Genomic DNA, 27,971 nt, shown 5'->3' on the forward strand with positions numbered 1-27,971 from the left:
CATTGACAGCGTTATCGCACATTACACTGTTGTTTTACTGGTGAAAATTGTGGAATTGTTTTATTATTCATGAGGCTTAAAATATTTTCTTTTGGCATTTTAAATTACAATTTTTATAATGATGAAAAACTGATGAAAACGCCAACCGGTTTCGGGACTTACATTATATGTCCCATCTTCAGGCCAATTACAGAGGTCCCTGTTGTTTTGTGAAAACAAATTACAAGATATTAGTTTCCAACGGTATGTTGCAGCTAACATGTATAAAATCATCTAATATCATCATATTCCCAAGGAAAGACCTGCTCCTCAGTGTTTCAGGCTGGAAATTTTACTTTGTATGTGTGTGTTATATTAAAAATTGTATTTAGCTAGTGTACGGCTGTAATACAGTGGATGTATTTGTTTATTTTTATGTATGTACATACTACTATACCGTGTTGTAGTTGTTATTATCTCTTAAAAATTAAATCCAGTTTTGGAATATGTAAGGATCTTCGAGACAGTTAAAATGCGTAAAAACCAAAAATATGGACATCCATTTTCCCAACTTCTATAAAAAACATATACAAGCATACATACGCTTAGGTATCTTTTTAATATATATACTCATTTATTACAGTTTTCTTTTTTCTATTTTTACTGACTACGTAATGTTCAATTTTCAAAGGTATTTTTATTTTCACCAGAAGTACATCACCAGACCAAATGTACATTTATCACCAGAAGTACATAAAACTTTTTTCAACCTTTTCATAACTTTATTATTTATACAAAACATAAAGATATTTTCCATTTTTATATCCCATACTATTGTGGTAAATTTATTACTGTGTTATACATTTCGGTTTCCGTAAAATCATAAATCTGACCGCTACTTAAGGTTCCGATACGCCACTGCTTGACAATAAGGAATTTTATAGGGTTGTTATGCGACATTTGGAAGTGCGAAATGTAAATGGAGCTGTTTTCAAGAAGCTGCCTTTTATTTACGTACACGTGGGTTATGGTTATTCCATGAGAAAATAAAAATTTAGTTTTATGCCACAGGTTTTTATGCGGGGTGTCAAATGTTTTTTTTTATTGAGTAATTTGTGTATCACTCCCAGCATATTTATTCGGTTCAATGTTTTTATTTTGGGTTTGTGAGATAGTAGATTTACTACATTTTTTCTATAAATGTGCGATTTTTAAATATAAATTGTGACTTACTGGAAAGTCATTTTTTCTATGACCGTTTAATAACATATTCAGGGGCGTAACAGAGGGCTCGCATCATGAAGCTTGCGGGGAGGCCCCAATCGCTTACGGGCCCCATCTTGTCATCTGATATTATGTAAAAATCTGTTATTGTTATATTATTTTTACGTTGTCTGTTTAAATTTAAAAACGTAAAAATTTCTAACTAGACGTATTTGCCAAGTGAATCATCTCATAATATCTAGAAACTTAATCCCTTCCGGCCTACCAAAATTTTATGGCACGACAATAAACTATATAATGCTTTTACGTGACTATTGAAAGATATTAGAATTGCAATTTGAAGAATTTAAGAACAATATTTTTAAATCTAAAAATGGGTTTTCTTTCTCTCTGTTCTTTACCTACTTTTAGTATTTCGATACAATATTATCGCCAGTAATTTCATATTGGTTGTTTGCATTGAATGTTATTTATGTTTGTGTTGTTTTACGGTTATAGTTGCTTGAGTTTGGTACGCAGTTATTTAACAATTATTGATGGCTTTTCTTGTGTAATCATTGGACAATCTCTCAACAGATAAACGGTAAGATAAGGAAATTATAACACACGTTTTAGGGAAGTCTCGGTTTCGGAAAAAATCAAACAAGCTTATATTTTTCTTAAACATTTTTTATTAGTTTATATATCTTATCTTAAAGTGAAAAGTTCTATTCACAGATGCCTCTAATTGTTTATTAATTCTTTAAACAATAAAACTGTTTTATATTAAATAATTTTAAAAGATATCAGTGAATTCATCATTTTACTTTGTTCAAAAATGTTTCTATTTGCTTTTTGAATATTCTGAATTCGAATATGTCATTAAATCAGGGCCATAAGTACGATGTTGGGGGCCCCGGGGCAAACGTGATCTGGGGCTCCCTACCGGGGGGTCTGGGGTTAATCACCCAGCAGAAGGAGTCCGGGAAAATTGATATTTAACCACTTGAAAACGCATTTTAATGTACTCCATGACTGAAGTTTCCTGTACCTACCTACATATTGCTATTTTAGTTGACCAACACAAAAAAAATTGAAATCACATTATTTTAAGCTAAATATTTACCATCAATATAACATCTTTTCTGTTTTCATAAAAAATATACTACATATAATGTTACTTACATTCTTCGGCTATAATGTAGGTTTTTAATCGCGTTATATTGCCTATAGACAGTATAACGCGATTACAATCGCGGGGCCCCCTTCGGGGCTGCGATGGGGTGACATGGGGTGGTTTTCTTGCGAAGGGGTTGTAGCTCAATAATCGAAAGGCGCGTGATTTAAGAGTTTATTCTTAGAATATAAGCTATACGACTTAAACTACTATTAACTTTTTTGTAAAGACTTTCAGTTTTTCAGTGATTTACGAAAAACCGCTTCAAAACCTGCATTTTTTTCACGAATAATTAAAATCTTTGATCTTTAATAACTTAAAAAGTATTGACTTATTTTAATAACTTTATATAATAAATTTTGCTTATAATTTGTTGTTTTATTGATTTGTGCAATTATTTTTTATAAAATAATTTTCACCCGCGAGAAGGGGCGGTATCCACCCTCAGGGTAAAGGCACAAGGTGGTACCATGTCACCTTTGTTTCTTGAGGTATCCTCTAACCACTGACCAATTTTCGTGAAAATCGATGAAGGTTCACAGAAATTGAAGGTAATCGTTAATTTTTACCTTCAGTGATTGCACTATGCAAAATAAATTGCAATTTACTGACATAAATGCGCGTAATTTGGGAGCTTATAAATTATTAAATGATATTTAGTTGTCAAATGATTAATTTAATGCAATTTAAGTACAACTTTCTCTTAAGCCGGGAAGATAGGGTGGTTTTCTTGCGAATGGGTTGTAGCTCAATAATCGAAATGCACGTGATTTAATAGTTTATTCTTAGAGTATATAAGCTATAGGAATTATATCCGCAACACGATATATTTTAAGTTTTTACAGCATTTCTCTCTTAAGTTAAATCAATTAAAGGGTTGTTTGGGGGTGAACGGGATGAGCTCAAAAATCGAAACTATATAATTTCAAGAGCCCATAAATAGCTCGTAATTCTGCCGCAAAAATCGATTCAATATTCCTATTTTTAAGTAGTGGGGGGCTGACTCAACCCCCCCACTAAAATATTTAATTCCTGCTCAGTGAAACGAGCTCAAAATTTTTAATTTGCGGAATATGAAAGCTCATAAATCAGGGCTATTTGTTTTTTAATTTTTGCAAGTTAGGGGGGGGGGGCAGCTCAACACGGGTACTTAAATCCGGCTTTCTGGAATTTTGAGTGTTTGTTAATTGCCACAGTATCCAAGTTTCGGTGAAATACCAAAGTTCTAGGTTAATTTTTAGTAATTTTTATTAATAAATAACGATTTTGACTTATTTTGCAGTTTGCGAAACAACAAATTCACCATTTAACTTTTAAAAATCACCATTTTAAAGCTGTCTCAATGTTATAAAAAGCAAATTTTCTGATTTTATATCAACTATTTAGCTTTTTATTGGGTTGGAAAGAATCGGCAAAATCGCGTTTTTTACTAAATTGTTAATAATTAAAAACTGCTCCGAACTCCTGACAGAAAACAGGTAGGTTTTCTTCATAAAGGTTAACAATCACTAAAAAAGTTGTCAGACACCTGTAATATTCAAAGTCGCGAACAGGGTCTTTTTACCTATTTCCCTGGAGTATTTCGAAATCCCTGTTGATAATTTATATTTTTTTTCTATGTAAGAGTTTTTCGAAATACTAATCTTTAAGATAATTTTGAGACATTCCAGCATTTATTTTTATATTCTTTTGTTTTACACTAGAGTTACATAATACAACACCTTTTAGTTAAATACATATTTTAAACTTTCCAAATAGCAGCAACAGCTGATTACTGAGAGACCCTTTCTTAATGTAACACATACATATACCGGCACCCTCTAGAGACGGGGATGGTTACGCGAATGTTGCCATATAAAACCCTGGCACATAATATAATCCCAGAAAGACGTTATATAGTCCCCAGCCATTTCAACCTGATCATTAGCTAGAGAACATCATCCAAAACAGGTATCCGACTATTTCAGGTGTTGCAGAGGTTAATATCGGGATATTATCGGATACTTAAAAGGATATTAAGCTTATTTCGGATATTAAGGTAATATTTTTTATTAATTAAATAGGTAATGAAATTCTTTTATTACAAATATTAAACAAGTGCAGATAATTGAAGTACGACGGGGCAAATGAGTTTGTAAATATGAAGAAAAACCCGTCTTTTTAAGGTTTAAACGAATTACATACATTACTGAATATGCCATTTTTCTTTCTCGTATTATTTGTGACTGACCATTGGAAGGTATATGTGAAGACCTAATATTTTTGAGAAATTTTTTTTATTTATCCTCCCAATTTATTTACAGTCTGTAAAACAAATTACAATAAGTAAATGTTATGACCAGTAGATGTCTTGAAGAGAATGATTCTTTAACCATTTCCTTTTACACATAATTAAAATCGTAATTATTGTAAATCACTGGGTGTATTCCGTCTAAGTCACGACCATGTCACCAGCCCCCTTTTTCGATTTCAGGGTCGAAAAAAAGCTCTCTCATTTGTATTGCGTTAGTATAAATAAAAAATAAAAATAAAAATAAAAATAAAAACGTTTATTGCCTTAATAATATTTACATTGCATTCTAAAATCTTAAGATATTTTATTTCTTCGTCTACGTGTTCCACTATGTGCACCACCTCCTTTGAACTGCATCCTTGGGCCTTGATTCTTCACTCGTTGATCGTTTCCTGGACGTCTTCTTCTGTAGGTACTTTTTCTGGCTTCGTACCTACTTTCCTGACCGGTTTGCAACCACCTGGCTATCGTCTGATCATGTGGTCGATCAGACGGTGTTTTTCTCGTAACATCCTCTGGATCCTGTTATTCTCGAGGGTGTTCCTGGTCTTTAGGAGTCTTCTTGTGGCTTGGTGGAAGAAGTAATGTGTCCTTTTCTCAGCCACCTTCCTCAGTGGTGTGTACTGGAGCCTTTCCTGGACGGTTGCATTTGTCAGCCGGTCCTGCGATGCTGAGCCTTCGATGATTCTGTAGCATGACGTTTCGGTGCCTTCTAATCTTCTCCAGCTAGCGTTGGCTGTGGAACTCCAAACTGGTACTGCATATAACATCATGGACCTCACGTATGCTTGGTATAGTTGAATCTTCTTCTTCTTTGACAGTGGAGATGTCCTGAAAATATAAGGTAAAATTAGTCTTTTTACCGCAGTGGCTTTTTCTTTGATTTTCTTTGTATGCAGGTTGAAGTTGAGTCTACTGTCCAGGTGAACGCCTAGATACTTCACTGATGGAGTTGATTGAATGATGTTTCCTCTCATCGTTAGCTCGGTTGGAGGTGGTCCGCTTTGTTGTGTGAAGATGATGAATTGCGTCTTCTCGGTGTTGATTTTTATTTTCCATTTATCAGTGAAGTCGGCTATTCTCTCTAGGTGGTTGTCTAGTGTTTGGACTATTTTTCTTTCCTGTTTACCTGATCAAAAGTTTGCGCTTATCCACTTAATCATAACTCTTATGGTTATCATTTATCATTGCCTGTTCGTAAAATAAAAGAATTTTGAAAATTTGTTTTGTTATTGTAATAAACATATTTTGTTTGGTGATCTTTCCGGGCCCCATTCAAATACGGGCCCGAGGCAGGTGCCTCACGGGCCTAGTGGTAAAATAGGCCCTGACACTAAGCTCAGCACGCGTCCACAGAAAATTTCTCTCTCACGATTATCCGAAACATTTATGGAAGAGACTTCCATAGAAGTCTCCATGAAAGAGACTTCCAAAGTGTAGAAGATTTCTTTGCGTAGAGTGGATGATTTGGTAAAACAAGCGCGCTCTATTAGCATTAGTACTAACTATTCTGCGATGACTTTGAAGAGCCTTTGCGTTGACATAATACACAACCAGTGCGACGAAATTTCTCAATAACCGCTAGCATTACAGCTTTACTAGGGGACGCATTTTTAAAATTTTGATATCTCTCTGACACTTGTTTAGGGCTTGTCCAGATGCGGGCGGTTTGACTACGTCGACTGCGCGGTTTACCTGTTTCCCCCTGTTTTTCTTGGTATCAGAGTGAAACTTCCAAGACGGATTGGGGTGATTTCAAGTAAAATCGGTAAACCGCGCAGTCGACGTTGGCAAACCGCCGACATATGGACAAGGCCTTAAATATGTGCCATTATTCCGTCCAACTATCACAACCATTATTCCAATATCACTACTATCACAACTTTATAAAACATTCACAAAAATAATTACAAATAGATTGACAACAAAGTTCGATGTATATCAACCAGCAGAACAAGCCGGTTTTAGAAAAGGCTTCAGTACATGCGACCATCTTCACACACTAAAGATCCTAATGGAAAAAGTTAACGAGTACAACTTACCAATCTGCTTAGCATTTATAGATTACGAAAAAGCTTTTGACAGCATAGAATTATGGGCTATTGAGGAAGCACTGGTCAATAGCAGAATCGATTCTAGATATAGGATATTAATACATAATATATACAAACATGCTGAAATGGTAGTCACGATGGATAACGACATGAAAACTAGGGCAATCAAAATCAACCGAGGAGTAAGACAGGGAGACACCATATCTCCAAAACTATTTACTGCCGCACTTGAAGACATCTTTAAATCATTAAATTGGGAAACAAAGGGACTCTCGATAAATGGAAAGTATTTAAACCACCTAAGATATGCAGATGACGTGGTACTAATAGCCGACAGCTGGAAAGAACTGAAGGTGATGATCGATGAGCTTCATAGAGAATCCTTAAAAAAAGGACTAAAAATGAACTTGAGCAAAACTAAGCTAATGTCGAACAAAGATGATCAACCAACGGTAACCATCCAAGGAACAAAAGTGGAACATGTAAAAGAATATATATATCTAGGTCAGAATATCAAGGTAAACAAAGAAAATCAAACTACCGAAATAAGCAGACGAGTAAGAATGGGATGGGCTGCATTCGGAAAACTCTCATATATACTAAAAGACAAAAAGATACCACAATACCTTCGAACCAAAGTGTTCGATTCTTGTATCCTTCCCGTTCTCACTTACGGAGCTCAAACCTGGACATTCACAAAAATGAACATGGACAAGATTAGAAAAACTCAAAGAGCCATGGAACGACAGATGCTTGGTATCTCACTAATAGATCGGCAAACAAACGAAGCAATCCGAAACAAAACAAAAGTAAGGGAAGCCGTGGAACAAGCGGCTAAATTAAAATGGAAATGGGCTGGACACAACGAACGTCTCGAAAATGGTAGATGGAGCAAGGAAGTTGGAAACTGGCGACCGTACGAAGCGAAAAGACCAAGAGGAAGACCTCAAATGCGCTGGAGCGATGACATCAGAAGAGTCGCAGGACCAATGTGGAAACGCCTCACACACAACAGAGATGAATGGCGAGAAATGGGAGAGGCCTTTATTCGACATTTCGAATAGAAAAAAGGCTATATAAAAAAAAAAAAAAAAATTCCGTCCAACTCCGTATGAGCGGAAATAATATACTACGAAAAACACTTTTTCTTCAGTAGAAAGAACCATTATGACAATTGTATATTGTGCAGCAAGTGCAGAAAGGTACCTACTAATTTCTCACAAGTTTGAAAAGTTGCGGCACGAGAGCAAGCCTGTGCCGCAATTCAAACGAGTGAGAAACTACCTTTCTGCAAGTGTTACACACTATACTTTTTCTACAACCGCAGTTTTTGCTAAAAATAAAAATCACCATTTCCAAACGAAGATTTATTACAATAATAACTTATAAATTTTAAACTGTATTTACGTAATACTAATCAATTTAAATTGCTAATACCTAAACAAATTACATAGAAATCGGTCAAAAACTTAATACACTGCCTTAAATTGTAGTTATTGTAAAATTGGATTTTTTAAAATTTAAAATTTAAAATTTACTTAGTATTCAGGTACTCGTACACTATTAAGAGAGTAATGACTACCATAGTAATGTATCAGAGTAATGTATCAAATTTTGATATAATCTAAAGTTTTAGTAGCTAAAAACCTTATAAACATATATGATTTTTTTTATAAAAAATATCCGTTTATGATTGTTTTAACTTTGTTATAATTAACATTTAGATTTTTGTTAAGGTTTGGTTTTATAGCTGGTAGTTTTTTCTTCAATTTGAGCCATATTGAAGTCATTTTACTCTAAACAACGCCTAGTTCCAAGTGAAAAATAGTCTAAATGCCCTAATTTTGTAAGGCTTTTGCACTAACTTTTGCAATGTCTCCGGTTCTAATTATTGAATTAAGGTTTACCATACATAATTTTGTAGCTTTTTCAAAGGAGCAAAAATTGCGTTATGTAAAAATGATCTTTGTTAGTCTACAAATTAAAATCATTTAAATAGTTAAATTGTTTATAACAAATTCCCGTCACGCAAAAAGAAGTTTGAATCGACCACGGAACAATCCTGACCACTAGACTACTGCATTTGTACATATAAATACATAATTTAATTGCCTTAGGTAATGCCATAATAACTAATTTATTTTCAACGTTCATAACAAAGTAAGTCCTTGCAATTATACAGTCAAAAATTAATTCTAAAATATATCCCTATTCGAATATTCTGTTTTCATTGAACAAACTTCGGAATTCGTTGCGTTATTTTTTGCTCACTTTAGATAAATGTTACTCTAATTAATGACTAAATATTTAACTTCCAACTTCGTTTTGTTTTATGGTAAACGCCGCAAAACCTAAACAGAGTTAATCAGCAAAATTGAAGTTAGTAGGATGGTTGTTTCGCGATATGAACATGTTTCCTTTTAACAAACAATGGTCGGCCCACGAGAGAGTTACATATTTTCACCATAAAGGATTATTATTTAGCGTAAAGATATGAATATATATATATATATATATATATATATATATATATATATATATATATATATATATGTATATATATATATATATAAACAAGGTTGAAATATTGGGGTAGCAGCAATCTCAAAGAAAACTCTTTATAATAATTCCAAGCTTTCGATAATGTTTATTATCATCTTCAGGGAAACTACAAATATAAATCTACAGTATTTAACAATTAGTCTAACTAAAATCAATAAAAATTGTTATCTTTGTGCCATCAAAAATCCAAAACACCATAGTTTTCTCTCACTAAACCAGGTGTCAAGGATCCCCAAAAACACAAAAATAACAAAATATTGTTTTGAGAAATGCAGAGCTAATACTCTCACTAGAAACACCGCATATCACAGAACAATCTTACTAAAAATTATTTATATGTTTTGGTACTTACATTATTTGAGGATGTAGCGCCTAGTTGTTAAATATTGACATAACAACGAAATTTTGTCTTGGTAAAAGTAGTAAATAATATAAATTAAAAGTAAAAATTATATAAAAACTTATAAAAATCTGAGTATAAAATGATAAAAGCTAAAATATTCTTTTAAAAAATTGTGTATGTCTAATTGGCATTTTACAAAATGTCTAACAAAATGTTATGGATTTTTATTCATTTTTCTTTGAATTCATACGGACACGTCACAAACACTGAACCAATTACAATTTTTGATAAATTTATAATAAATTTTGAAATAGGAAAAGAGCGAAATGATAATACAAAAGTTTTAATCAATGCAAAATTGTTTTATAGTCCATGTCTTTGATTATTATGTAGTCTACACTGAAAAAATCTACAAATTATGTATTAAATTAAAGAAGAACCTGAATTATTAAATTTAAATTGGTTATTTTTGTCTAAAGTGAGCAAATAAGAATAAATTTCAATGAGATGTCTTACATCTGATTTTTTGTTGATCGAATTTTCTTGTTGAAAGATAAAAGCCATTTCCAAAAAAAGTCTTTTTTTATATGAGTTTTCAGAAGCTAGTACTTTAGTATGTTGATAATCCATTACATGACCCTCTTTGGAAACATGTTCTGCTAAAGCACAACGTTCAGGATGTAGTCTAGAATCACTTTTATGTGAAATTATTCGAGATGATAGAGTTCTCGAGGTGATACCTATATAGCTCATATTACAAACAACGCATCCTTGGAAACCAACGCTATTATTTTGCGTGGTACAGTTTTTTATGACGTCATTCATCGCAGTGTTACGGTCGCAGTTGGTCGGTGCCGCTTTCGAGGAAACCAACGCTTTACGCTATATCGGTTGTTGATTTTCGAGCGAAAATCAAATGATATGAGCACCGCGTCCTCACTGGTAAAAATTTGAGACGCAATTTCTTGCGGCGCAAATTGTTGCAACGAACCATGAGTTCAATACGCATGAAAAATTTACCAGTGAGGACGCGGCTTAATTTATTTAGTCATTAGTGTTTTTTTATTGTATCTATAGAGTTTCTGGTGGTCGTCATGCAGTATGTCCTATCAGTATGATCTTATTTTTCGTGTTGTTGTAGTATATTATTGCATAAGGGACTGTCGTGAAGTAGCCTTGGGGGTTTTCGGTTTGATTTGCTCTAATCATTTCGAAGAGTGTAGCATGAACTATTTCTACAGATCCATTAGAATATGGATAGCTAACATTAGAAAATATTAGTTTTAATTGATGGATTCGACCGTTACTTGATGGAAGTTCATTTTATCTAACAATAAAAAACTGAAAACGTTTGTTTTCTATACTTCCACAAAATTTATTATATCTAAGTGACTACAGCTGTTTCGGCGGAGTGCCTTTCTCAAGTAATATAGTTTACAATGTGTTTGCCTTTTTAACCTTCAACTGAAGAGGTTGAGGAGTGGGGAGCTGTTTGTCTCGAGTTGGTCATTCAGAATTATATCTGTATTTTTCAGTTTATTAATTTCCATAGATTCTAAAAAAGATAGCTTAAGGCCTTTATTTTGAATATGTAGAATTTTAAACTCTTCATTGAAAGAATGATTATGATCTAGAAGGTGAAGTGCATATGTAGAAGTGTCTGTTTTTCTATTGTTGAATGCTCTTTTGTGTTCTGCTATCCGTTTGTCAAAAGTTCTGCCAGTTTGACCGATGTACGTTTTCGGACAGTCACCACAAGTTAGTTTGTACACACCACTCTGTAGTTGCTTTCTCTTTCGGCTTTTATTGTTCTTAATATATTTGCTTAAGTTGTTGTTAGTTCTGAAAGCTGGTGTTATTCCTTTCTTTTTTATGTATCTGGCTATTGTTGTTGTTATCTTGCCAGTATATGTGAGAGAGCAGAAGGTACTGGGTTCTTTCTGTGGTGGTGGATACACTAATTTCAGGGCTTTCTTATGGAGTTTTTGGTTTAAAATTTTGTTAACTGTTTGTTCGTTATAGCCGTTGTTTACTGCTATTTGTTTAATGATGTTTAGTTCTATTTCGAAGTTATTTTTTGTCATGGGAATTTCTGTCAGTCTATGTATCATGCTATGGTAGGCTGCTAATTTGTGTTGTGTAGGATGGGATGATGAATTGTGTATAGTTGTGTCAGTATGGGTAGGTTTATGATATATGGAGAACTCATGTTTGTTGTGTAGTCTGTAAATCGTTACATCTAGAAAGTTTATAGAGTTATTCTGTTCTGTTTCTACTGTAAACTCAATATTATTATGAAGTGAATTAATATATGATAGAAATTGGTCAAGTTGTCTGTTAGTTCCTGTAAAGCATACTAGTATATCATCCACGTATCTCCACCAATATAAGAACTGTTTAAATACGGGATGTTTAGAAATTGTTGTTTCAAGTTGGTTCATAAATATATCTGATAGCAATGGGCTTAGAGGATTACCCATAATAAGTCCTGCACTGTTGTTTGTGTATATTTGATTATTGAATTCAAAATAGTCTTGATTTATGCAAATTTCAAGAAGGTGTAAAATTTCAGATGCAATGATCGGATTTGTACTATTATGGTCTAAAAGATTCTTAACTAAAACAAAAGTTTCTGTAGGAGGAACACTAGGAAAAAGATTTTTTACGTCAAATGAAATTAGTCTGGAGTTTTTGGGCAATTGAAAATGTTGTATTTTATTAACTAGTTCTAGTGTATTTTTTACGGTGAATTTAGGTGAAAATTTAGTGTATTCTGTAATAATATCTGACAGTTTTTTTTGAAATTTTATATGACGGAGCTGTATAAAAAGAAACTACAGGTCTTATTGGGTGGTCAGGTTTGTGTAGTTTAATAAAAGAGTATAATTTAGGAGGTTGTGGGTTCATAATATTAAGGTATTTCTGTTCTGTTGGATTTAGTATTGATTTTGAATTTTCAATGGCTAGTTTAATTTGTTTTCGGTATTTTTCTGTGGGGTCTTTGTTTAGTTTTATACTGTTTTGGTTAGTTAAAATAGAATTTTTAACTAACCAAAACAGTATAAAACTAAACAAAGACCCCACAGAAAAATACCGAAAACAAATTAAACTAGCCATTGAAAATTCAAAATCAATACTAAATCCAACAGAACAGAAATACCTTAATATTATGAACCCACAACCTCCTAAATTATACTCTTTTATTAAACTACACAAACCTGACCACCCAATAAGACCTGTAGTTTCTTTTTATACAGCTCCGTCATATAAAATTTCAAAAAAAACTGTCAGATATTATTACAGAATACACTAAATTTTCACCTAAATTCACCGTAAAAAATACACTAGAACTAGTTAATAAAATACAACATTTTCAATTGCCCAAAAACTCCAGACTAATTTCATTTGACGTAAAAAATCTTTTTCCTAGTGTTCCTCCTACAGAAACTTTTGTTTTAGTTAAGAATCTTTTAGACCATAATAGTACAAATCCGATCATTGCATCTGAAATTTTACACCTTCTTGAAATTTGCATAAATCAAGACTATTTTGAATTCAATAATCAAATATACACAAACAACAGTGCAGGACTTATTATGGGTAATCCTCTAAGCCCATTGCTATCAGATATATTTATGAACCAACTTGAAACAACAATTTCTAAACATCCCGTATTTAAACAGTTCTTATATTGGTGGAGATACGTGGATGATATACTAGTATGCTTTACAGGAACTAACAGACAACTTGACCAATTTCTATCATATATTAATTCACTTCATAATAATATTGAGTTTACAGTAGAAACAGAACAGAATAACTCTATAAACTTTCTAGATGTAACGATTTCCAGACTACACAACAAACATGAGTTCTCCATATATCATAAACCTACCCATACTGACACAACTATACACAATTCATCATCCCATCCTACACAACACAAATTAGCAGCCTACCATAGCATGATACATAGACTGACAGAAATTCCCATGACAAAAAATAACTTCGAAATAGAACTAAACATCATTAAACAAATAGCAGTAAACAACGGCTATAACGAACAAACAGTTAACAAAATTTTAAACCAAAAACTCCATAAGAAAGCCCTGAAATTAGTGTATCCACCACCACAGAAAGAACCCAGTACCTTCTGCTCTCTCACATATACTGGCAAGATAACAACAACAATAGCCAGATACATAAAAAAGAAAGGAATAACACCAGCTTTCAGAACTAACAACAACTTAAGCAAATATATTAAGAACAATAAAAGCCGAAAGAGAAAGCAACTACAGAGTGGTGTGTACAAACTAACTTGTGGTGACTGTCCGAAAACGTACATCGGTCAAACTGGCAGAACTTTTGACAAACGGATAGCAGAACACAAAAGGGCATTCAACAATAGAAAAACAGACACTTCTACATATGCACTTCACCTTCTAGATCATAATCATTCTTTCAATGAAGAGTTTAAAATTCTACATATTCAAAATAAAGGCCTTAAGCTATCTTTTTTAGAATCTATGGAAATTAATAAACTGAAAAATACAGATATAATTCTGAATGACCAACTCGAGACAAACAGCTCCCCACTCCTCAACCTCTTCAGTTGAAGGTTAAAAAGGCAAACACATTGTAAACTATATTACTTGAGAAAGGCACTCCGCCGAAACAGCTGTAGTCACTTAGATATAATAAATTTTGTGGAAGTATAGGAAACAAACGTTTTCAGTTTTTTATTGTTAAATATTAGTTTTATCTCGTATAGTTAGCAAAGTTCTTTGATCATAGCATTATCCACGGCAGTCACAATGAATTCTTAACGGTTTTCCATAATGGTCAACTGTCTCGTTTTTAAGTTTGTTTTTTAAGCTTATTGCAAGCAGTGATCTCTCGGTTTTACGTATAGTATGAACCTAACCTATAATTTACTTGTAAGTTAGAAGATACTTAACTAATTACCTAATTACTTTTGTGGGTATTATATGGTTTATAATCTTATCAGGCAAATCGCGTGGGAATATTTGATCATCCAGTGACCCAGTATAAAGTATTTACATTCACCAAAATTGATCTGTTTGGCATTAAATTATTTATCATGTTTGTACATTAATTACCTGATATATTTATTAGCTCTACTCGCACAAAATTTGACAAACAACAAAGTAATGGTTTTGACACCACGAAATTAATAATTTCGAGTATGAGCTTACACATGTGTGCGTATGCATACGTCTACTTTAATTACCAAAACGTTGATTACTACGTTTCCACCAATATACGATAATTGAACTAATAGTTAAAGTTAGGATTTTAAACATGTTAAATTATTCGCTTAAATATGTCAAATATATGCATTGCTTTGACCATTTATATAATTTTATGCATTTTTGACTAATTTTTGCTTACTGAAATTAACGGTGGGTTTATATGGGGAATTTTGAGCATTAAATTGCTCGACAATACGAATGGATCAATCTGGACCAATTAATGGAGCAAATCGAGCAATTTCAAAATAACTACGATAATTGTTTCAGCAATATTGCTTCTAATTGTTCCATAATATGTTCCATATTGCTCAATGTCGCTGATACGAATTGCCGAATATACGGTGGGTGTTTAAATTGAATTGAAATAAATGACTTTTTTGATTATTACAATTATTTTTAAATTTACCACTTTACTTTGAGTTTTTAACACCACATGTATTAGAATAGACCACGGTTACATAGGGATATTGTTATGTATTTTATTTGGCAGTATATATTTTTTTCACTTCATTTGATTTTTAGCAGTGGAGTTTTTGCTTTTTTTCCTAGAACCTTTTTTTAACATTATAGCTACCTACAGTCTTCAAAGTAACTTTTTTTTGTAGTGCTTACACATTTCGGATGTTGGAATCCATCATGGCGATCTATATTTTACATACCTACTGCTTCTTTGTCGTTTGAGTCTAAAAAAATAACTTTATATTCTCGAAGAACTTATGCCAACTCTATATTTTTATAGTAATTATCTGCTACTAGGGACGTCCACTATCGAGATAATCATTCATAAAATTAAAAACGACCGCATTGCTTCTTCGTCCCGCAGTAACCGTGTTACCCTTTCCTTTATAAATGTTGGTTTCATATGTATAAGTAATGGATTTTAGGAAGAGCTATGACCTTGAAAATGTCACAAAGAATATAACTAAATATCTCTTTTCTTACTCAGAATCTTTAAAGTAGACAATATTTTAGAATCGAAAATATTTAGTTATAATATTATAAAGAGATTGCATTTTGACAAAAGCTATGACTCCTGTCGATTTAATACACAAGTTTATGTGAAATTTCAATGTCATAGCTCTTCCCAAAAATCCATTACCTATATATCCACTTTCGTCACATAACTTAAAAATTTTCACATCATATTTTGAGGCCGTTCCTGGAATATACTGCCGGAACGGTATCCTCCCTCTAAATGCTACGATATTGTTCTTCCGCTATAACTTTTCCCATGCGTCACGATTCATTTTCAAACGCGTTTAGTCCAAACTTAAAGTGAAACGTACGCCGATATGTGTAGTATATAGTATACGGTATACAAAATGTATATACACACACATTCGTTTCACTTTATGTTTTGTTTGAAAATGAATCGTGACGCACAGGAAAAGTTATAGCGGACGAACAATAGAGTCATCTATGGACACTAGCTCGGCGGGAACCGTTAGCTGCTTAACACGTTGACGGACAGTGGATCAAATGTATTAGCAAGTGTTGTGACACTATATATTTTATATTGTGCAAAGTAGAATCAAGAAATTGCTGTATTTTTTTAGCGCTTATGGAAACAATGAGCTTAAACATTTTTTTAAACATGTGGATGATGACCATGGACGTCATGTAACATTTACTATGCATCTGTAGATGTACTGTGACATTTTTGTCACAGCCCGTTATTTTAAAAATGTCGTCTGTAGACGTTGTGTCACATTACAGCATTGGAAACTAGACGTCTATAGACGTTCTGTCTGCCAAGGTGTTAAAATTCTTAGTGAACGCATCAACTGTGAGATGTTTTATTTTTAAACATGTTTATTTGCTGTTTCATTTTATCACCAAAATGAATAAATCGCAGTTCGCCAGTCCGCAACAAGAATGACGTAATTGCAAAAAGCCAAATTTCTCCATAGAGCAAAAAAAGATTTTTAAATATTTAAAATAGGTTTTAAGTGAGAATCATGCATCCAGTAGCATCGTGTCGCAAATAAGTGTGACGTTAATGCCTTCTGGTTCAAATTAATTAAAAAGAATAAATGCGTCTTCGATACATTATACTTTATTCACTGGTAACGGACAATATGTAAATAATAACACTAATGATTCATAGCGTCTCGACCTCTACATACTAAGTTAATAATTATCTGTCTATGTATATCCAATACTGATTCCTGAGCAGATTTTATACCGATCTAAATCATAACAAATATAGTTGAAGTTCACGCATATTAAACATGTGATTCAAAATTATAAACTATTGTTTTTATATCTGTTCAATATCCTAAAGGTTAATAACATCATATTTAATTTATGATTTATACAGAGGGTTCATATTATACTACATCTCTGCCGTTTTTTAAAAAAGAAGAAAGTCCTAAGAAGAGAAGAAGAATATCTGACGATATATTCCTCTTTCCCTTTTACAAAATGTTTTTTGTTACCTAATACTATTTTCAAGAATTAAATTTTCAAACTATTATAGTTAGTCTATAATAGACCTATATAATAATAGACCTAACTATATAAAACCTAGATAAGGGTTTCTTAAGCTAACTGTAATCCTAATATCCTAAACATATATATTATGCTTTTTCCTATCCTAAACCGGTTTTTTCTAATACTAAAAAAATGTTTAATATTATCACTAATTCACTTTCTGTTCCGTCTTGCGTTTTAGTGTTTTCTCCATTCACACATTTACTTCATAAAAGCAGTGTCCACATAAAAACAGTGAATAAACTTATACAAATTTTTAACATATTCTTGTAGTGCCTATAAGCATCTCATATAAACAGGAGAATAATCTAATCTACATAAATAATTATAAAAATCTCATATCTAACTAATAAGTCCTAAGCTAAGCTAATACTCAAATCAGTTAATACAAATGCAACCTTTACTCTATTACTTCCTATTTCAGTCTTCTTTCCATTAGTTACTATTTGCCTTAGTAGGTATAAAATAACGTAACTACAATAAAAATATAATCTCTGTTGTTGAATGTCTAAAAATTTCACTTTTTTGTGTCTCTTTGCTTAATATCTACCAACACTTATTGTAAGATATTGTCTATCCTTAATTCAAACACTTCCATTTTCCGCGAAAATTTAACCTGAATTCATTATCTACATTTAAAAATAAGTTATTTATAATTTACGTTACTTTAGAGAAAAAAAATTACAACTTTAATTCTTAGACATAATTCAATGATTAGCTACTTATTTGATATTATTCTTAATTTTGCTTGTTTATTTTGACATTTCTGACAAATTTTATGTCTCTTCTTTCATTTTTCCCACATATTTTAATAAAAAATTCTCTTTTTTTTCTCTCTTCTTCTTCTTGTCTGGTACTACAACTATATATTTCTTCATATAATAACACTTCTACAGTGTACATAGTTCATCTTCATATAACAATCATTTGTCATTTAATCATCAATATATTCATTCCATAATATAACATCATAATAATCACTTCCTTTACCTATCCCTCAATGCCTACGTACGACTAATCAAAGTGGCTTCACTCGAGAGGACAGTTCCAATTCTTCTACATATTCCATATATAACAAACCTCTGCATTTTACCTAAATAAAAGCGGGTATAACTTCGTTGCATAGATCAACTTCTTCTACATATTTCACGACCTCAGTCCCTTGCTTTAAATCCATTGTTTAATCACGAATAATCATGAACAAAATAGGTACCCTTCAAAACACAGAGTGGGTCTCTAATAAGCTTTCAAACTTCTATAAATCACTTAGTACCTTCTTAATTTGACAAGAGCAGTGGGTTTCTTATTGTCTCAAATTTCCTCATAATATTCAGCTTATATGTAATATTTTTAGTTCTTCTTCTAATCTATATAATTCTTCTCCAAATTTCTTATATCGACTCATCAGGTCGGTTCGTTAAAATATATCTCTTGCTTCTAGCAATGTAAAGCTCTTATATCAACGTATGTCATCACTAATCATTATTCATTAAAAAAAATTATTTATATATAATTTATCACACAAAAATTATTAATTCAGGTTCATATCATACAAAATTTAACACAAAATCGGTGAAAATGTATCTATATACTCAATAAATATCAATGATAAAAACAACTGGCTAATAAAAATTCAATAATAGTATACATATTCGACAAAAATTCAGTAATAACATATGCAAAAGATAGATAAAAATATTCAAAAATCACTTCATGTTTCAAAATTCATAGATATTCTTAAAAAAAATCGAAACTTCATAAAATATTTAATAATCAACAAAGATAAATATTCAATGTTCAATAATAATATATAAAACGAGGGAAGCATTTTTAATAAAAATAGACAATCTTACTTACATTTTAACACTTTGTCCTTTCACTGGGTTGCCTTTATTCCTCCTGGGTCCTGGTCCATTTTCGCCGTCTCTGTTTCCAATCTTTAGTTCTCATCTTCAGAAGATTCTCCAATTAATTTACAGGATCGCCATGTCGCAAATAAGTGTGATGTTAATGCCTTCCGGTTCAAATTAATTAAAAAGAATAAATACGTCTTCGATACATTATACTTTATTCACTGGTAACGGACAATAATATGTAAAAATTAACACTAATATTTCTTAGCGTCTCGACCTCTACATACTAAGTTAATAATTATCTATATAATATATCCAATACTGATTCCTCAGCATGTTTTATACCGATTAAACATGTGATACAAAACTATAAACTATTGTTTGTATATCTGTTCAATACCCTAAAGGTTAATAACATCTTATTTAATTTATGATTTATACAGAGGGTTCATATTATACTACAATCGGTATGACGTTTATCCTTACAATCATGACTTTTATTTTTATCCCCATTGGTTCGAATTCCAGTATCTTAATTTAGTCACCCCTTTTTCAACCCTATCTACAGTTGCGTCATTATTCATCTAAAAATTTTTAAATACATAAAATTGTGAATAAATAAAGAGTCACCGTCCAGGAGCATCGGTATGGCGTTTATTCGTACAGCGATGCCTTTTATTTTCATCCCTATTGGTCCGAATTTCATTATCTTAATTTAGTCCCCGCATTTTTAACCCTATTTACAGTTGCGTCATTATTCATTTGAAACAAGGTCTAAAATGGTGCGAATTTCAATAACGTCGCAAATACCCTGTAGTGGCTCAGCACGTAGTTACAGCTCTATCGCTTTTGTATTATCTGTACACAGTATTTTAGAAGTTAATTACGCAATAAATAGAAATTTGCAGTTACGTCATTCTTGTTCCGGACCGGCAGTATGTCCTGGAATCTATTTCTAATATGGCGAACAAAACAATCCCGCTAAAGAAATTTTCGCGTCCAATGATTTGATATTTTTGGTAATTTAGCTAGTTCCATATACAACAAAATGGCAAGGAGCTTTCCGATTTCTTCCGAAGACACGTCATTCCACTTTGGTTTGTACTTTTTAGCGTTTTTGTTAGTTTCTAAGAAAATAAGTTTTAAAATATCCGAATCAACAATAAGTTTGAAAATATCCACAGGTCGTAAATTGCATGATATTTATCCTGTCCTCATCAGTAAAATCAAGTTTTTTCAACTCTACGAAATTACAGTCGGTTGATTGATACTTTCATTACTTACTGCTAAATCTGAATTGTGAATGGTAGTTTAAGATTCTGCGTCAGACTCGGGTTCCGATTCCAAGCAGGGCTCGTATTCCGATTCCGAATAAGAAAATGGTTCCTCGTCACCAACTTCTAAGTTTTGGTTTTCACAACGGTATTGCCTTGTTGGTCTGCTATTACTTATATCTTCATAGTACTCGTCCTCATAAAAGTAATTCATTTGCACTCTGACTACTTTCAACAGGTGTTTCTAAAAAAAGCGAACGTATGTTACTCCTAAATATATTTATATAACCTTAAATTTATTACCTTCTGCTTCAAGTGCATTGTACCATTGAAGTAATTTTTGTTCGTCTTTAGGATCCATATTTTTCGATAAAAACAATGGAAACAACCTAGATACACTTACAGAATGAAATAACCAAAAAACTAATCAAAACACGAAAACAATACTGTGTTGGTTCATTCATATACCATGTGAATCACCGGTGATCATAAGCAAATCCCACCTAAAACTTATTCCAATATAATATTTAAGTAGTACAGATCGACACCTATGAATCGGAGAATAAATTTATAGCCGCATTGTACTTGTTACGAGAGTGAACTCTATACAAATTTGTGCCGGTATAACAGCGACTCAAGCTGGTGTATCACCGGTGATTCATATAGGAGCCAACGTGTTAAACTATACTCTGCATGGTATCACCGGTGATACACATTGTACAGGAATAAACCAAGGCAGTTGATCACGGGTGATACATATATGGTACCACAACTCACAGTGTCATTGGTAGCCAACGTGTTAAAGCGATCATATCTTCAAGAAAGTGGTTTTTTCAAAAAAATGCAAACAGATAAAAGTGTTAATTTTTGCCAAGTTTACCTAGGAAAAGTACCTATTTGCCATACGTATTTTTAACTTTTTTTTATTATGCAATAAATTCGTACAAAATAATGATATTTCAGTATCAAAGGCTATTACAAATCAATTGCACTTGGTGTGGAGCAGTAATTTTTTATTGTGGGGTTATTTTTGTTTTTCTGTATCTTTTTGGGGGTACGTCGCTCATCTACTACTAATATTTTTTATGCGTTGACTTGTACTTTCACATCAACAAAGTCGATTATTTACAAGTAACAAGTAACACAATAAAAGTAGGAAGAGCTTCATTACAGCCCTTATATGCTCAACACAATCAGCAATTAAAAGATATTCCTTTTAGCTAAAATATATAAAATTTGTAAGTTATGTTTTACTGTAAAGACTAATTTAGTGCTTTCTCTTTCAGGGCGAAGACAACCAATACGATAAAGAAGGGATGTTCGAATGTCTGACTTGTCCAGAAGGATGTGAATCGTGTGAGGATGAACGGCCCTGTGTGGTTACTCTAAACTGGGTTATGCGGACGGTTATTTTGATTCTCTCATGCGTTATCATTTGCTGTTTGCCCATTGTTGTCTTTTTCACTTGGAAATACGGAAATGTCAAGGTAAGGTTATTGTAGAATTAGACTTATTTTATGTACGCCAAACTTAAACTACAACAACTATAACTCTCCATACTAGTTTGCACATTTGCACCCACAAACATATAAAATTTCTCAAAGCAATTGCTGATTAGTTTAACGTACTATTTTAGCTTGTTTATCAAAGACGAACAAACTCGAATACATTTTATTATATATTATACGCGTTGACAATATTTGAAGATTTCTATTAATCTAAACTTAAAGAAATATACAAAAGCTTTTTTTTTGGAATAGACTTTTAGTCATTCAGCCAGACTCAACATGATAAAAATGATTGTCTAAGTTTATATTAAAATAAATATACAAAACAATAAACACTTAAACAGGGTCACTCTCTTCTCGCCTAGGGGCCCATCAAGGCATTTTTTTTAAAAGATATAAAACAGTAGGCCACGGTAAGAAAGGAATTTAACAATTGGGTTAGAAACAAAGGTTACGTTATTAACTAATGCATACTTATTTACATGGTTATTTTACTATCTCTTAAAAACATAACTAAGGAATCATACACTGTTCTCGAGTTATAGTCCTCGAGTAGTGATAATAAGTTAAATTATTTATTAATCTGGATGAAATTATAGTATTTCTGGGGCAACTGAAAAATATATGATCTAGGTTTCCTTCTTCTGTACAAAATTCACATCGATCATTATCTAAAACCTTAAGTTTAAATAAATGTTTGGGGTAACAAGCATGTCCAAATCTCAGTCTAATGATCGTGGTAACATATTTTCTAGGTACATTAAAAAACTTATACCAAGGAGTTTAAGGAATATCTGTTTGAGGAGAAGTGTATGTATTTGGGCTAACAATGGGATATTCCTTCCATATATTATCCCATCTTTGGTATAATCTTAATTTTAAGGAAGCCAGAAAGTCGCAAGCCGTGATTTTATAAGAAGTTTCTCTACCAGACAAAATACTTTCTTTTGCTAATTGGTCTACATATTCATTATTTACCAAACCTATATGTGCTTTAATCCACACAAAGAGTACATTTTTGCCCCTTGTTACTAACTTTTGTTTGACATCGTTAATTTTGTAAATGTAATGGCAACTGTACGTATTTGGCAATCCCGGTTTCCCAATAGAGGTCAAAACTGATAAAGAATCTGATAATATCACTATATGGTCCAAGTTACTTTCTGTTACATAAAGTAAGGCCTCATATATTGCAAGAGCTTCTGCTGTAATAATAGAGGTCTCGGAGTTCCAATTTAAATGTGTGTTCTATTCGTTCCAACGAGACAAAAAAAGCGCATCCAGTGCCGTTTGATGATTTGGAAGCATCGGTATATATAACGACGAAGTTTTCGAATTCTGATAATATTGAGTGAACAATCTTTCTATTTATGTGTATATTTTCACTATATTTGGGTACCAAGATATCTGTATTTGAACAATATATTGCATATAAGATGTTTTGAAGTGTATACATAGCTATATCTATCTCTTTTAATGCTTCCATATTATGTTGCAGAGCTTCGCAGAATAAAGACGTTTTCTTTTTTTCCCAGTATTTAGTAGACAAATCATAGCAATTCACAGTGGTGAGCTTTGTGTATAAGGATTGATTTTTTATATATGTCTTTACCAGAAATTTTTCGGTCAGGAAGTTTCGTCTGATATTTAGAGGTGGTTCCAAGGCTTCCAAATACAAGGGTTGAATTGGTGTGGACATCATAGCACCTAAACATGTACTTAAAGCTGAATTGTGTATTACGTTAATTTTATTTAGCAATACATTACTGGCTGATCCTTAAAATATGCTTCCGTAATCCAGAATGGAGCGAATACACGCTCTGTAAAATAATAAATTTACGTCTATATCAGCACCCCACCACGTTTTATTAATCGATTTAAGGAAATTTATTCCCTTGTTGCATTTGTTTAACATATCCTCAATATGATCCTTCCAAGTCAAATGTTTGTCAAGTGTCATCCTGAATTGGGATACACAGCATCTCAATAAACATCATATTACAAATAAACCTTTTAATAATTAAATGCCCGTGGTAATGTTTGTTTAATAAATACGAGTAACCTAGTTTTGCATGCTAGTATTTGATACAAGGTCGAGTTGCAATAATATTCAGTGGGTGTTTATTAACAGTCAGCACTTTAAATCACGGTCACCTCGGCTTACCAAAACAGTAAATAAACAATAACCGACTTTAATTATATTTTTACGAGAACAGATAAATCAATTAGCAGTTGAGATTCGACGGGGTAACATCGATTTCAAGTAAATAATATACTACCAGTTATTTTCTGTGATATATTTAACGTGTAAATAAATGTCTTAACAACGAACTATATTTACTACATCAACCCTCATAGTCGGGGTAACCACCCCTCAGTATCCAGGGTGGCTCAGAAGGCGGGAGCCACCATATGGCGATCCAAGACCAGGGAAGAAAGACTGGAAAGACGTCACAGGACTGGTAGAGGAGTATAGAAATGGAGAAAAACGTCAATGTTCCGGCACCTCGACCACCCTAGACAACAGTGTGGTACCTACATGGAAAATAATGGAGACGTCAGGCTTGACATGGAGCTGAATGGAATGGAATGGAGACGGAACTACCATATGGAACATCGTGGGACAATGCTATGGAACGTGCAGCGAGGACTTTTTGGTGATACGAACACAAACGTGTAAAAGTGGTGAGTCCATATTATCTATTTTTATGGTATTTCCTGATTCGTATAATATAAAATATAAAGTATAAAGTAATATTAACGTAATTATCATTTAAGACGCACATTACCTTTTAAGTTTTACCTATTTTTACTTAATTATTCTATTTTAATTTCCTTATGATACCAATATTTATCAAAACATACAGAATTTTTTTTTAACCCTGATATTAGTTATTATGGGACGTAATGATACATTTTATTTGATACTGATTTTTATAAGGTTTTTTATATATTTACCAATATATTTTATCTTTGCTGATTTTTATCCATTTATTATTTGACTACTGATTTTTATTACACTTTTATTGGCTAATCAGTAGACCCCTTTTTAATGGTGATTTATATTGAGTGATATACTGATTTTTTTATGGCAATTTACTATATTTTTACTATTTTTGACATAATATTTTTCATATATATTTACTATACCGCGTAAGACTGTCAAATTTATGCGTTCGTTACGGGTACAGGAATAAGAAAATTATGAATAAATGAGTAGCAACAAAGTTACTTGGGAAGATTTCATCAAAATAGTTGAGGAGATTACGCAAGAAGTAACAAGACAAAGTAGAAGGGTCTTGAAGAAGAAAGTACCTAAATCTAAGGATATACAAGAAGAAGTAACGACACAGCTAAGTAAATTGTATAACAAATTCACACATTTAACGAAGAAAAATTGGGAAGCGCTATCGGACAAACAAAGAGAAGCGTGCAACAAATATTTCGGAAAAATAAGAGACAAAGTTATACGCTCATTTCAAGCTGTAAACTTAAGGACAGTAGTTCCAAGTTCAATACATCAACTAATCGACAAGGAAATAGAGGAAGAACAAAGCGACGAAGAAGTAGAAGAGGAAAAAAGTGAGGAGGAGATAGAGGAAAAAATTGACGAGGAAATAAAAGAGGGAAAAAGCGACATAAAACAAGAGATAAAAATATTAAACATGGCTCTGACAATCAACGAATTTTTGAATATTGCAAGCAAGGTATTGCCCAACGAGTTTGATGGAAGCGCAGGGAAATTACAACCATTTTTAGACGCATTAGAGTTACTTGGAAAAATAGCAGAAGGACATGAAGAAACAGCAATAACATTAATAAAAACAAGATTGACTAATAAGGCTAGAAATCTGATAACTACAGAGGATACGATCCCACTTATAGCAGCGGCACTGAAGAAAGAATTAAGAGGTGACAATCCGAAAACGATAATAGACAAGTTAACAAAGAAAAGGCAAGGAAACAAAGATGCAGCAGTGTACGCATCCGAAGTAGAGGAATTAGCGGAACAGTTAAAAGTAGCATACATAGCGGAAGGAATGCCATTGGAGCTAGCGAAAAAATACACAACGGAAACAGTTGTAGCAACAATGAAGCGAAACGATAATACGGATAGAGCAAAGTTAATACCGGAGGCAGGTAATTTCACAACACCGCAGGAAGTAGTATCTAAATTTTTATCGATTGATACGACAGAGGAGAACACACAGGGAAGAGTGTTCAATTATAGGACGAATTATGAAAATAGGAGAGGACAACAGCAATACCGAAGAGGATACCACAACAAATACGACAGTGGAAGAAGAAATAACTTCGGACAACGGAACGAAGGAGAAGAAACAGGAAACCAACGGAATTATTCCAACAGAGGATATAGACAATTCAACAACCAAACGTACAGAGGAAACCAGAGAGGAGGACGAAACAGAAACGTAAGGCTACTTGAGTTAGAAGACAGCCAAGAGGAAACAGAAAACCAGCAGTTGGGGTTTTGAATGAACGAAACAAGGAAAGTACACAGTCAGAAGTGGAATATAATATTTACAACTTCGACTTAAACCTAACGAATTTTGTACGAATGAAAACAGGAATCCTAGAAAACACAAATACCTTTATCATAGACACAGGAGCTGATATTTCAATACTGAAATGTTCACAAGATTTTATGAAGGAACATGTGAAACCAAACACAAAAGCGAAAATAAAAGGAGTAACTAAAGGAGAATTACAAACAATGGGAGAAGTTGAAACAACACTAGAAGTAAAAGGATCTCGATTTGAGCATATCTTTCAATTAGTGGAACCCAGCTTTCCTATTCCAGCCGACGGAATCATTGGGAGAGACTTCATTTCAAATTTTCAATGCATACTAGACTATGCTAACCTTAGAATGCACATTAAAGAGGACAACGATTGTTACATTAGTACAAACATTTTGGATAATATAGATAATGACACGATAATAATACCGCCCAGATGTGAAATTTACAGAATCGTAAAAATTTTTCAAACGCTGAAGAACGACAGGATAGTGGAACAACAAGAAATACAACCAGGAATATTTATAGCGAGAGCAATTATTTCAAGTAATAATCCGTACATCAAAATTTTTAACACAACCTACGAAACAGTAAAAGTAGAGACAAACGAAATCAAAACATTAGACATTAAATTATTCAACATATATAGACTGATCAACGACAGCAAGGATAGGAAAAAGGAATTACGGGAATCATTGAAGTTAGACATTCCAGAATACATACGCGATAAGTTAGTATCTTTATGTGAAGATTATTCAGATATATTCGCCCTAAGGCACGACATGCTAACATGTAACAACTTCTACGAGCAGAAACTGAGAGTTAAAGACCAAACTCCGGTATACATTAAAAACTATAGGACACCTCATGCACAAACAGAGGAATTAAACCGGCAAGTGCAAAAACTGAGAGACCAAGGAATAATAGAACCGTCTACATCAGAATACAACAGCCCAGTAGTACTGGTACCGAAAAAGGCGATAGATGGAAATAAAGCATGGAGATTATGCATAGATTTTAGACAACTGAACAAGAAAATAGTCACAGACAAATTTCCTTTACCAAGGATAGACTCGATACTAGATCAACTAGGAAGAGCAAAATGGTTTTCAGTTATAGACTTAATGTCAGGTTTTCACCAGATACCATTAGAAAAATCATCGAGAAAATACACATCGTTTAGCACAGAAAATGGAGCATTTCAATTTACCAGATTACCTTTTGGATTAAATGTAAGCCCAAATAGCTTTTCAAGGATGATGTCAATAGCATTTTCGGGATTAACACCAGACAAAGCATTTCTTTACATGGACGATATAGTAGTGATAGGAATATCTGAAAAACATCACCTAGACAACCTGAAAAAGACATTTGAGACATGTCGAAAGTTCAATTTGAAACTTAACCCAGGAAAATGT

The 27,971-nt window shown here is 32.7% G+C and overlaps 1 protein-coding gene across 1 annotated transcript in view; it reads left to right on the forward strand.

Moving 5' to 3' along the window:
- LOC114324987 (probable G-protein coupled receptor CG31760) overlaps positions 1-27,971 on the forward strand; it is a 1,828,242-nt gene that overhangs the window by 840,832 nt on the left and 959,439 nt on the right. Inside the window, exon 4 of the mRNA XM_050641487.1 lies at positions 21,791-21,991. Coding sequence (XP_050497444.1) covers positions 21,791-21,991 — 201 coding nt within the window. The remainder of the gene's footprint in view (positions 1-21,790; positions 21,992-27,971) is intronic.

The sequence above is a fragment of the Diabrotica virgifera genome, chromosome 10 (genome assembly GCF_917563875.1).
Source record: "Diabrotica virgifera virgifera chromosome 10, PGI_DIABVI_V3a".
Taxonomy (NCBI): domain Eukaryota; kingdom Metazoa; phylum Arthropoda; class Insecta; order Coleoptera; family Chrysomelidae; genus Diabrotica; species Diabrotica virgifera.